Genomic DNA, 12,942 nt, shown 5'->3' with positions numbered 1-12,942 from the left:
TTGAGGCCCAATAGTTGGCCCATTTGTAGAGGCCTGTTACACTCACTTTTCTTAACGATATAACCCATTTCGTTTCCTTCAATTATTATTTGCTTTTACTTTTTATTATGAGTATTTTTCTTTGCTTTGCTTGCAGACTAAAAAGTGTTAATAATATTTTTAGCGGAATATAAAAAACGTTCTCTTAACTTTTAACTAAAAAAAACTAAGAATCGGTTCTTAAATAAACCGATTCTTAAATAAAACGGTTTCTTCTATTCCGACGGTTTCTTATATTCCGCTAAGAATATCATCTTAAGAATTCCTCGTTAATCAACTCTAACATTCTGAATTATCCTTTTTAGGTGTTAACTAATTAGATAGTCATAATAACCATTGTTTCACTTGGTTTACACTGTTAAAGCCACTAATTAATCCAGAAACAAGTGCAAAAGCGAGTCTGATTATATGAATAAAATTTTAAATTAATATTAGTAACAACAAGACTAGGGAGAGAGCAAAGATCTCTCTCTCTCTGTTTCATTTTCTAAAAATTAATAAATAGAATATAATTTCAGATTAAAGTTTCTCTCAGAAGAAGGCCCAGAATCCAAGAACAAGCCCAACGACACCAAAGAAGCTGGTGAGCTTAGCAGCACCACTAGTAGGAGCAACGGCGGGACCGTCGGACGGTGAAGGAGCTGGAGAGAAAGCAGAGCTATGAGGAACGAAGACGACAAGGCGAAGCTTCTGACCCTTTTTACAGTGACCCTCTGTTCCACTGATAAAGTAGACCGGACCGGGTTGGTCTAGCTTCACCTTGGTGTTCCCATCAGTGTAGCTGGCTTTGGGACTCGTGGTGTTGCATTTCTCGTAAGCCACTCTCGTCACTTGCAGAACTGAGTCTTTACCGGGTTCGTAGCTGAATACTGGAATAACAACAACATGTTACAATGTCAGAAACAGAGTTGTATCGATGATTAATGTACAAAAAGAAATGAGGAATTGAAGTTATACCGAGAAAGTCGCCGAGAAGGAAACGAGACTTGTCAGCCCATTCGTTGAAAGAGAAAGAAGAGGAAGAAGGGATCTTCCAGTCACCGGTTTCTCCACCGACTGTAACCTCATTGGCATTTACGGACAAGAAGAAAATGCAGAGGAAGATAGTGACCTGAAGAGAAGAATAAGAAGCCATAGCTAACAAATATTTTTGTACTGAATGTAACACCTCACAAGTATTAGTGTGAGTGTGATGAATGAGTTGGAGATGAAGGGCCTGGGAGGATCTTGTGTGGTTTTTATAGATCTAAAGAGACTTTACTAGCCGTTGAAGTTTATTGAAAAGAAAATAAAGGAAACGTTGAAATAGCCGTTGCCCGTTGGTGAAAGGTGAACGTAACGGATAGGAAAGAGTCGAGACATGGTGGTCCCCTGGAGAACTGGTCAAGCTAGCTGTTTATGTTTTAAATTTACAATAGTTCTCTATAAGAATTTTTTTTTTCAAAAATAGCAATTTTTAAATAATTTATTTAATAAATTCAACTTATTGATGAAAATTTCTGAAAAAATACTTATTTATCAACAAAAAATTTTGTTATCTTAATTTTTAAATCACAATTTCAAATATAAAATTATTCTCTATAGAAATGAATTTTTTTTCAAAAGTAGCGTTTTGTAAAAAAAGGTTTTGTAAAAGAAATTAAAAATGCAACCTATTGATGAAGAAATCTAACAGAATACTAATATACCAACAAAAACTTTAGTTATCCTAATTTTTAAGTCGCAATCCCAAATCTACAATAGTTCTCTATAGAAATAAAAACTTTCCAAAAATAACACATTTCATAAAAATTATTGAAAAAATGCAATCAATTGATGAAATATTCTAAAAGAATACTCATCTATCAACAAATTTTTTTTGTTATCTTCATTTCTAAGTCACAATTCAAAAAATAGCAGGTTTTTAAAAAATTATTTGAAAAATGCTTGATAAAAAATAGTGAAAGAATACTCATCTATTAACAAAAAATTCTTGTTATTCTAATTTTTAAGTCACAATCCAAAATCTACAATAATTATCTATAAAAATCAAAACTATCCAAAAAGAGCAGCTTTCGTAAAAATTATTGAAAAAATGTAATCTATTGATGAAAAATTCTGAAATAATACTCATCTATCAACAAAAATTCTTGTTATACTAATTTCTAAGTCACAATCCAAAATTTATAATAGTTCTCTATAAAAATGAAAATTATCCAAAAATAGAAGGTTTTTAATAATTATTTTAAAAATACAACCTATTGATAAAAAAATCTGAAAGAATACTCATCTATTAAAAACAATTCTTCTTATACTAATTTCTAAGTCAAAATCTACAATAGTTTTCAGTAAAAATGGAAACTATCCAAAAATAGTATGTTCTTAAAACATTACTTTAAAAATTCAACCTATTAATGAAAAAACATTATTTTAAAAATTCAACCTATTAATGAAAAATTCTGAAAGAATACTCATCTATAAACAGAAATTCTTGTTATCCTTATTCTAAGTCACAATCTCAAATCTACAATAGTTCTCTATAAAAAACTTTTCAAAAATAGCAATTTTGTAAATATTATTGAAAAATGTAACCTATTGATGAAAAAATCTGAAAGAATACTCATCTATCAAAACAAATTCTAGTTATCCTAATTTCTAAGTCACAATCAAAAATCTACAATAGTTCTCTATAGAAATAAAAACTTTCCCAAAATATCAGCTTTCGTAAAAACTTATTGAAAAATGCAACCTATTGATGAAAAATTCTGAAAAAATACTCATCTATCAACAAAGTTTTTTGTTATCCTAATTTCAAAGTCACAATCCCAAATGTACAACAGTTCTTTATAGAAATGAAAACTTTCCAAAAATAGTAGTTTTTATAAATACTATTGAAAAATGTAACCTATTGATAAACAAATTCTGAAAGAATACTCATCTATCAAAAAAAATTCTTGTTGTCCTTATTTTTAAGTCACAATCCTAAATCTACAATAGTTCTCTATAAATGAAAACTTTCCAAAAATAGGAGGTTTTTTAAAAATTATTTAGAAAATGAAACCTATGGATGAAAAATTCTGAAAGAATACTGATCTATTAACAAATATTCTTGTTATTATAATTTCTAAGTCAGAATCCAAAATCTCTAATAGTTCTCTATAAAAATCCAAACTATCCAAAAAGAGCAGCTTTCGTAAAAATTATTGAAAAAAATGTGACCTATTGATGAAAAATTCTGAAATAATACTCATCTATCTACAAAAATTCTTGTTATACTAATTTCTAAGTCACAATCCAAATTCTACAATAATTCTATATAAAAATGAAAATTATCTAAAAACAACATGTTTTTAATAATTATTTTAAAAATACAACATATTGATGAAAAATTCTGAAAGAATACTCATCTATTAACAAAAATTCTTGTTATATTAATTTCTAAGTCACAATCCAAAATGTACAATAGTTCTCTATAAAATGAAAACTATCCAAAAATAGCATGTTTAAGAAAATTATTAAAAAAATACAATCTATCGATGAAAAATTATGAAACAATACTCATCTATTAACAAAAATTCTAGTTATCCTAATTTCTAAGTCACAATCCAAAATCTACAATAGTTCTCTATAGAAATAAAAACTTTTCAAAAATAGCTGCTTTCGTAAAAATTATTGAAAAATGCAACCTATTGATGAAAAATTCTGAAAGAATACTCATCTATCAACAATTGTTTTTTTTAATCCTAATTTCAAAGTCACAATCCCAAATCTACAATAATTCTCTATAAAAACAAAAACTTTCCAAAAATAGGAGTTTTTTAAAAAAATTATTAAAAAAATGAAACATATTGATGAAAAATTCTAAAAGAATACTCACCTATTAACAAAAGTTCTTGTTATTCTAATTTCTAAGTCACAATCAAAAATCTAAAATAGTTCTCAATAAAAATCAAAACTATCCAAAAAGAGCAGCTTTCGTAAAAATTATTGAAAAGATGTCCTATTGTTCTCTACAGAAATGAAAACTTTCTTAAAATAGCAGCTTTCGTAAAAATTATTGAAAAAATAGAACATATTGATGAAAAACTCTGAAAAATACTCATTTATCAACAAAATTCTTGTTATTCTAATTTCTAGGTCACAATCTCAAATCTACAATAGTTCTTTATACAAATAAAAACTTTCCCAAAATAGTAGCTTTGGTAAAAATTATTTAAGAAATATAACCTATTAAAAAACACATTCCCAAATCTACAATAGTTCTCCATAAAAATGAAAACCTCCAAAAAGCAGGTTTTTAAAACATTTATTTGAAAAATTCAATCTATTGACGAAAAATTCTAAAAGAATTTACATATATAAACAAAAATTCTTGTTATCCTTATTTCTAAGTTACAATACCAAATCTACAATAGTTTTCTATAAAATGAAAACTTTACAAAAATAGGAGGATTTTTAAAAATTATTTATAAATGCAACCTATCGATGAAAAATTCTGAAAGAATACATATCAATCAAGAAAAATTCTAGTTATCCTAATTTTCAAGTCAAAATTCCAAATCTGTAATAATTCTCTATAGAAATAAAAACTTTCCAAAAATAGCAACTTTCGTAAAAATTATTGAAACAATGCAACCTATTGATAAAAAATTCTGAAAGAATACTAATCTATCAAAACAAATTCTTGTTATCCTTATTTATAAGTCACAATCTCAAATCTATAATAGTTCTTCATAAAAATGAAATTTTTCTGAAAAACAGAGGTTCTTAAAAATTATTTAAAAATGCAACCTATCGATGAAAAATTCTGAAAGAATACATATCCATCAATAAAAATTCTAGTTATCCTAATTTCTAAGTCACAATCCCAAATCTACTATAGTTTTCTATAGAAATGGAAACTTTCCAAAATAGCAGCTTTCGTAAAAATTATTGAAAAAATGCAACCTGTTGATGAAAAATTCTGAAAGAATACTCATCTATCAACAAAAACTCTTGTTATCCTAATTTAAAAGTCACAATCCCAAATCTACAACAGTTCTCAATAGAATTGAAAACTTTCCAAAAATAGCAATTTTGGTAAAATTATTGAAAAGGTAACCTATTGATGAAAAATTCTGAAATAATACTCTTTTATCAAAACAAATTCTAGTTATCCTTATTTCTAAGTCACAATCCCAAATCTAAATAGTTCTCGATAAAAATGAAAACTTTCCAAAAATAGGAGGTTTTTTTAAAAATTATTTTAAAAATGCAACCTATTGATGATAAATTCTGAAAGAATACTCATCTATCAGCAAAAATTTTAGTTATCCTAATTTCTAAGTCACAACCAAAATCTACAATAATTCTCTATAGAAATAAAAATTTCTAAAAATAGCAGCTTTCGTAAAAATATTGAAAAAATGCAACCTATTGATGAAAAATTCTGAAAAATACTCATCTATCAACAAAATTCTTGTTATTCTAATTTTTAAGTCACAATCTCAAATCTAAAATAGTTCTCTATACAAATGAAAATTTCCAAAAATAGGAGGTTAAATTTTTTTTTTTTAAAAATGCAACATATTGATGAAAAATTCTGAAAATACTAGTCTATCAATACAAATTCAAGTTATCCTAATTTCTAAGTCACAATTTCAAATCCACAATTGTTCTCTATATAAGTAAAAACATTCTGACAATAGTAGCTTTTGTAAAAATTATTGAAAAAATGCAACCTATTGATGAAAAATTCTGAGAATACCAATCTACCAATACAAATTCTAGTTATCCTAATTTTTAAGTCATAATCCCAAATCTACAATAGTTCTCTATAAAAATGAAAACTTTCTTAAAATTGCAGCTTTCGTAAAAATTATTTAAAAAATGAACCTATTGATGAAAAATTCTGAAAAATACTCATTTATCAACAAAATTCTTGTTATTTTAATTTTTAAGTCACAATCTCAAATCTACAATAGTTCTTTATACAAATAAAAACTTTCCCTAAATAGCAGCTTTGGTAAAAAATATTTAAAAATACAACCTATTAAAAAACACAATCCCCAATCTACAATAGTTCTCCATAAAAATGAAAACTTTCCAAAAATAACAGGTTTTAGAAAAATTATTTGAAAAATCAAATCTATTGACGAAAAATTCTGAAAGAATACTCATCTATAAACAAAAATTCTTATTATCCTTATTTCTAAGTCACAATCCCAAGTCTACAATAAATCTTTATAAAAATGAAAACTTTTCAAAAATATGAGGTTTTTAAAAAAATATTTAAAAATGCAGCCTATCGATGAAAAATTCTGAAAGAATATATATCTATCAATAAAAATTCTAGTTATCCTAATTTCTAAGTCACAATCCCAAATCTGCAATAGTTTTCTATAGAAATAAAAACTTTCCAAAAATAGCAGCTTTCGTAAAAATTATTGAAACAATGCAGCCTATTGATAAAAAATTCTAAAAGAATACTCATCTACCGAGACAAATTCTTGTTATCCTTATTTCTAAGTCACAATCTCAAATCTACAATAGTTCTTCATAAAAATGAAATTTTTCGAAAAACAGAGGTTCTTAAAAGAATACTCATCTATCAACAAAAAATCAAATTATCTTTATTTCTAAGTCACAATCCCAAATCTACAATAGTTCTCTATAGAAAGAAAAACTTTCCAAAAATAGCAGCTTTCGTAAAAATTATTTGAAAAAATGCAACCTATTGATGAAAAATTCTGAAAGAATACTCATCTATCAACAAAGATTCTTGTTATCCTAATTTGAAAGTCATAATCGAAATCTACAATAGTTCTCCGTAGAGATAAAAAATTTCCAAAAATAGCAGTTTTTGTAAAAATTATTGAGAAATGTAACATATTGATACAAAATTTGAAAAAAATACTCATCTATCAAAAAAAAATATTGTTATCCTTATTTCTAAGTCACAATCCCAAATCTACAATAGTTCTCTATAAAAATGAAAATTTTCCAAAAATATGAGGTTTTTTAAAAATTATTAAAAAAATACAATCTATCGATGAAAAATTATGAAACAATACTCATCTATTAACAAAATATCTTGTTATACTAATTTCTAAGTCACAATCCAAAATCTAAGATAGAAATGAAAACTTTCCAAAAAAAAACAGCTTCTTAAAAAGTTATAAAAAATGCAACATATTGATTAAAAATTCTCATAGAATACTCATCTATAAACAAAAATTCTTGTTATCCTTATTTCTAAGTCACAATCTCAAATCTACAATAGTTCTCTATAAAAATGAAAACTTTCTAAAAATACCAGGTTCTTAAAAAAATATTTAAAAAATGCAATTTATTTATGAAAAATTCTGAAAGAATACTCACCTATCAACAAAAATTCTAGTTATCCTAATTTCTAAGTGACAATCCCAAATCTACAATAATTCTCTATTGAAATAAAAACTTTTCAAAAATAGCAGCTTTTGTAAAAATTATTGAAAAATGTAACATATTGATGAAAAATTCTGAAATAATACTCATCTATCAAAATAAATTCTTGTTATCCTTATTTCTAAGTCACAATCTCATATCTACAATAGTTTTTATAGAAATGAAAATTTTCCAAAAATAGCAGGTTCTTAAAAAGTTATTTAAAAATACAACATATTGATGAAAAACTCTGAAAGAATACTCATCTATCAACAAAAATTCCAGTTATCCTAATTTCTAAGTCACAATCCCAAATCTACACTAGTTCCTTATAGAATTTTTTTTTTCCAAAAATAGTAGTTTTCATAAAAATTATTGACAAATGCAACTTATTGGTGAAAATTTCTGAAAGAATACTAATCTATAAACAAAAGTTCTTGTTATCCTTATTTCTAAGTCACAATCCCAAATTTACAATAGTTCTCTATAAAAATGAAAACTTTCCAAAAATAGCAGGTTCTTAAAAAGTTATTTAAAAATGCAACCTATTGATGAAATTTTTTGAACGAATACTCATCTATCAACAAAAATTCTAGTTATTCTAATTTCTAAGTCACAATCTCAAATCTACAATAGTTATCTATAGAAATAGAAACTTTCCAAAAATATGCGCTTTTGTAAAAATTATTGAAAAAAATGCAACGTATTGATGAAAAATTCTGAAAGAATACTCATCTCTCAACAAAAATTCTTGTTATCCTAATTTGAAAGTCACAATCCTAAATCTACAATAGTTCTCTATATAAATGAAGACTTTTCAAAAATAGGAGTTTTTGTAAAAAATATTGAAAATGTAATCCATTGATGAAAAATTCCGAAAGAATACTCATCTATCAAAACGAATTCTTGTTATCATTATTTCTAAGTCATAATCCCAAATCTACAATAGTTCTCTATAAAATGAAAATTTTCTAATAATAAGAGGTTTTTTAAAAATTATTTAAAAAATGTAACCTCGGAGAACCATTGCAATTATACTATTGCAGTGTAGATTTATAAAGGAGCTTTGATTGGATACAGATACATTGCAATTATACTACCTCGGATAGTGATTTTAAGTGGTATGTATGACGTATACGGAACAGAGACAGTAAGCAAACTTCACAGAAACACTAAAGCTGTAACAGCAAAGCTAGACATTTTCTCTTATAGAAAATCATCTAGGTGAAACTAGACCAGAGTCTTCCGAACATGTTATGGAAGAAGAAGATTCCGAGTTGCACCATTCTAGTCCAGCTCGAGAAGATTCAGGAACACGCTTAGCAAGCAAGCGGGCTGCGTCTTTCCACCATGAAACCTCGGTTTCTTTCTCCTGTAGTCTGCGTTCAACGCGACTCAGAGCAGTCTCTAGCTTTAGTAACTCATCTTGTTGCCTTGCCTCTAGTAGTTCATGCAGCTTTTTCTCAAGTTCATACGGACAGACTCCATATCTTTCATCTGTCACCATCTCTGGTACATGGTTCTCGTTGTCCTACAAACACCCAAAAAATAATAGTTTTGAGTCACATCAAGAGCCTGTTCATAGCCAATATAAAAAAGATAAAAAAAGGTGGTTTGTGTGATACTTTAAGTTTGTGTTGCCTTTGTATCTGATCCTTTGTATGTCCATCCTCTGGTTTTGAGACCTCATGTTCAGAGTTCTCCTCTTGAAGACCACTTGTTGATGACCCTGCGAAAATGGATGAAGCCAAATCCGAAATGACTTGAGGAGAAAACTGGTTACCCCTTGTCTCTTTTGGATATGCATCATTCTTCTCCAGTTCTTCTTTTGCGTTTAGAAGAAGCGTCTCCATTTGCGTTCTCAGGTTTGTCATTTTGTCAAGCTCAGTTTTACTTGCAACAACAAGATACAGCAAGAATGAGCCTATCCCCATTTCCAAAGGTGTTTCTCTGCTTTGTGATTCTGCACAATATAATGAAAACTTGGTAAATTATGATGTAAACAAGTGTAAATTTATAACAAAAGCCACCGAAAATCAAGCTCTCATGAAAAATCAAGATTATAGAAACACGAAAAATTAAGAAGAATCTTGAAAGATCGTATGAGTCTAGAAAAATTATATTAGTTTAGAAATTAGGTTAAATCCTTCATTATATAGACTAATGCAAACTGTAGTTTACTTTTCATGAGTAATAATTTTTTTTCCCTAAACAAACACCTTTGTGTAATTTACTATCATCAACTTATCATAAAACATTAAGCCATTTCAAACTGTAGGAAAGGGAAAAATACAAAGTTCTCACCAAATCTAGGAGTCTCTGGCTTCTCATCCAACGGCTTACTATCGTTGATGCGTTTAGTTGAACACCTCAAGGAAGCCAAATGGTGCCCTCCATTATCTTCTTCATCTTGTACCACTCTCTTCCCTTTGGAACTTCGGAGGCCAGAAAGCAACCGAGACACGACCCTCCTAGGCGTGTAACACTGGACGACTATGCAACCATCTCCCTTTCTCCTCCGCGAGTGTCGTCCATGGCCTTCCATTGAAACAAATCATGGGTTTTGAGGTTTGAGATAGGAGAGGAGATTTAAAAAGGAAGAAGGTTTGGTGGCTGGAGGGACCGAGGTTGGGTTGACATTGATAATGGTGGGAACAGGGAACGATGAACAGATGGGGAAAGGAAATAAATGAGAATCACGAGAGTTGCAGAGATGATAGAGAAATAAGGAGGGAAACTTTGATTATTTTGTTATTTGAATGTTTGTTAGGAATCTTCTCCAATCATTTAAAATGATTTCAAATGAATTTAAACTATTTCAAAGAACATGCTTCTACAGATTTCAATGCGTTATATAAAACGATTTAAAAACAAATAATAAGCAGACCAAATTTTTACAAATTGTTTTTGTGATAACATTGTCTAGCCATTTAAAAACTAATAGACATTAAAATTCTCTTGAATGCTCATGATTTATAATTTGCTTATAGTTTTTTTATATACAATTAAGTTTCCATCTTTTTCTCCCAATTAAAAGTTATATTTTAAAAAGGAAAAAAAGAAACGCCATTCATTTTTCTAAGGATGAGAAACCAAAACAAAAGCATTCACTGAAACTAGCTTCATGTTCTAGACTGCTCCATCAACCTCCCTGATATAGCAGCCGCAAGAGCAGCTGTGAACTTTGAGTCTTTCGTTAACGAAGACGCCATTTGCTGAACCAGAACCTCTTGCATCGTTCCCTGACCACTACGAACCAGATCCAAAGTCACAGTGCTTGATCCAACTTGGCTTGTAACATCCCCTTCAGAACCGTTTGGACCTAAGTGGTTATGCGTCCCTTCATATGTAGCGACCAGTACGGATGGATCCTCTGCGCTGCGTTGCACCTGAACAAAAACAACATGAGTCACATAACATCATTAGACAGCTGAAGAGTGAAGAAGCAAAAATAAACATTCACAAATGAAAATCAAACTCATTACCTTCTTTTTAACTGGACAAGACGGCGCAAACGAGCATCTAAAGTAAGCTCTAGGCGAGGGGTTATCTCTTGTAACCTTTTGTCCGTATTTCCTCCATTGATACCCATCTTTTACTGTCTGCAAAGTAATACAACACTCTGTTTAATTAATTCTTATGCCTCCATAACAAACATAGACAATAATATCGAATATTGCAAAAATTCTGACAAAACACTTACCAAGCTTGTGTCGGAAGAATCAGAAGGCACGTAGACTGTTGAAACATTTGCTTTGCTGAAGCTATCAGTGACTGGTCTTTTGCATGAAAGAACCTGATAATGATCTTCGTTGCTGGAGCTGTTCTCAGTTTTTCCACCGCTGAGTCCATTACCCAACCCTAATAACTCATACGAATCTTGTTTTCTTTTCTTTGTCGGTTGCTCGATCTGATCCATTTCAGGGCTTTTTCGACTCTGAAGCTTCTCCAAATGGTGATGTAGTGCGTGGTAGTTCTCCCAGACTGTTGCTAACATCTCAGTTAGTTTCTTGTTCTCTGAGTTGACTCGGTTTAGCTCCTCTCTCAACTCACTTGCGTTCTGTTTCCTTTCCAAATCAGCAGAGGTCGAAACCTTGACCTCCTTCTTCTGAAAATGTGAACACATGATTAGTTACAACAGTTCCAATCAACAAAAATGTTATTAAGGATATAGATCATGCGAACTCACCGGAAGTTTTGCCGGGAAATTACGATCGAAAGGGTTGGTGTTGAGGTCAAGAAAAGATGAACAGTCCATTACAAAAAGTATTTTATTAATGTTTTAAAGACACAAACCAAGTCTGGATTTGCTTTCTTTGGTCGTAAGTTGGTGGTCCGAGTGAATGAGCAATGGTTTCTTTATATATACAAAACTGGAAAGAGTGATGTGTGCATATTAACATTAAGAAAATAAATTAGTAAATAAAAGTTTTCGGAAAGTCGTTGGCAAAGTGATGATAAATATAAAAAGCTGTCTTCGATAAAGTCTAAAGACATTAAAGACTTTCGTGATGGGGTTACAGTGATTGGCTAGATCAATGAGTTTATATAAAAACAAACAAGTAAAGAAGAATCAACAATAGCTGCGGCAGTGTCCCATGCGCCAGAAGAAAGTTTTGGACGTCATTCATAACTTTCAATATGGTCGGATTCGTGTTTCCTTTTAATTATTCTTTTCAGTTGGGTGAAATTTATTTTAAAGATATAGTGACCATAACAATTACGAACTTTCCCTTGACTCGCTTGACCTATTGACTCTTGATTCGGAGGTCGGCAATTCTTTTTCTATTATTTCCTTCGTTTATATAAGAAAAACTTTGGTAAGTTGTATGTGTTATTGCAATAGTTGTTGAGATAATATTTAAATCTAGCATTTAATAAATAATACACTAATTAAATGATTGAGTACAACACTTAATAAAAGAATACACGACAATAGCTGCATTAGTACAGATATTTTTTTGGAACATATTAATATAGATATATTTATGATATTATAACGCTCATCTTTGAACGCTTTCTTAATTTGATTCCTTTTTAGAGAAAGACATTTGTTTATCGATGGAAGACGTATGGCAGGGTCGACATTTTATCCGTTAAATTTAATCTGATTCGTTTGTTATTCGTTTCAATTCGATTTGAAAATTCTGGATATCCGTAAACTTTCGAAGCAAAACAAATACTAAAAATCAATATCCGTTAAAATCACAAATATTAAAATTTTGCAAAGTAGATATCTGCTCCGATCTGACAATATATAAATGCATGTATATTTTGATTATATTTAAAGTTTTAAATATATAAAATTATATAATTATTATTCTAACATATGATTTGACAAATTATATTCACATTATTACTTATATAAAAGTATTACATAAAAAGAAGAATTTTTTTTTATGACAATTATATTTTTTTAAGTTTTGTGTTATTATAATTGTTAACTTAGTTTAATTTTTTTACAAAATATGTAGATTCACTAATTCTTTTAATTTTAATTTTATATATCATGCAAAAAAA

At 28.9% G+C, this 12,942-nt stretch overlaps 3 protein-coding genes across 3 annotated transcripts; all 3 read right to left on the bottom strand.

Annotated features, from left to right (window-relative positions):
* Positions 1-424: 424 nt before the first annotated feature.
* On the bottom strand, positions 425-1,257 carry LOC106304218 (early nodulin-like protein 1). Its single transcript, XM_013740618.1, has 2 exons — positions 997-1,257; positions 425-908 (listed from the first exon to the last, which is right to left on the bottom strand). Exons 1-2 carry the CDS (start codon positions 1,172-1,174, stop codon positions 571-573), a joined length of 516 nt encoding a protein of 171 aa, XP_013596072.1. The 5' UTR covers positions 1,175-1,257; the 3' UTR covers positions 425-570.
* A 7,191-nt stretch (positions 1,258-8,448) lies between these two features.
* Positions 8,449-10,257, bottom strand: LOC106301363 (protein POLAR LOCALIZATION DURING ASYMMETRIC DIVISION AND REDISTRIBUTION). The gene is made up of 3 exons (XM_013737742.1): positions 9,727-10,257; positions 9,048-9,385; positions 8,449-8,953 (listed from the first exon to the last, which is right to left on the bottom strand). The coding sequence occupies exons 1-3, from the start codon at positions 9,965-9,967 to the stop codon at positions 8,639-8,641; spliced, it is 894 nt and encodes a 297-aa protein (XP_013593196.1). The 5' UTR covers positions 9,968-10,257; the 3' UTR covers positions 8,449-8,638.
* Positions 10,258-10,478: 221 nt separating this feature from the next.
* LOC106301364 (WRKY transcription factor 18-like) lies at positions 10,479-11,870 on the bottom strand. Its single transcript, XM_013737743.1, has 4 exons — positions 11,612-11,870; positions 11,126-11,530; positions 10,908-11,024; positions 10,479-10,811 (listed from the first exon to the last, which is right to left on the bottom strand). Exons 1-4 carry the CDS (start codon positions 11,678-11,680, stop codon positions 10,545-10,547), a joined length of 858 nt encoding a protein of 285 aa, XP_013593197.1. The 5' UTR covers positions 11,681-11,870; the 3' UTR covers positions 10,479-10,544.
* Positions 11,871-12,942: the final 1,072 nt, after the last annotated feature.

This window comes from Brassica oleracea, chromosome C7, assembly GCF_000695525.1.
Source record: "Brassica oleracea var. oleracea cultivar TO1000 chromosome C7, BOL, whole genome shotgun sequence".
Taxonomy (NCBI): Eukaryota; Viridiplantae; Streptophyta; class Magnoliopsida; order Brassicales; family Brassicaceae; genus Brassica; species Brassica oleracea.
This window is presented reverse-complemented; position numbering and strand designations above follow the sequence as displayed.

Coding starts and splice junctions, on each gene's coding strand:
- LOC106304218 (XM_013740618.1), bottom strand. CDS start 1,174: ATGGCTTCTTATTCTTCTCTTCAGGTCACTATCTTCCTCTGCATTTTC. Junction 909..996: donor CCTTCTCGGCGACTTTCTCG/GTATAACTTCAA, acceptor TTGTTATTCCAG/TATTCAGCTACGAACCCGGT.
- LOC106301363 (XM_013737742.1), bottom strand. CDS start 9,967: ATGGAAGGCCATGGACGACACTCGCGGAGGAGAAAGGGAGATGGTTGC. Junction 9,386..9,726: donor GCCAGAGACTCCTAGATTTG/GTGAGAACTTTG, acceptor TATATTGTGCAG/AATCACAAAGCAGAGAAACA. Junction 8,954..9,047: donor AAAGGCAACACAAACTTAAA/GTATCACACAAA, acceptor GGGTGTTTGTAG/GACAACGAGAACCATGTACC.
- LOC106301364 (XM_013737743.1), bottom strand. CDS start 11,680: ATGGACTGTTCATCTTTTCTTGACCTCAACACCAACCCTTTCGATCGT. Junction 11,531..11,611: donor ATTTCCCGGCAAAACTTCCG/GTGAGTTCGCAT, acceptor TCACATTTTCAG/AAGAAGGAGGTCAAGGTTTC. Junction 10,812..10,907: donor CTTGTCCAGTTAAAAAGAAG/GTAATGAGTTTG, acceptor GTTTTTGTTCAG/GTGCAACGCAGCGCAGAGGA.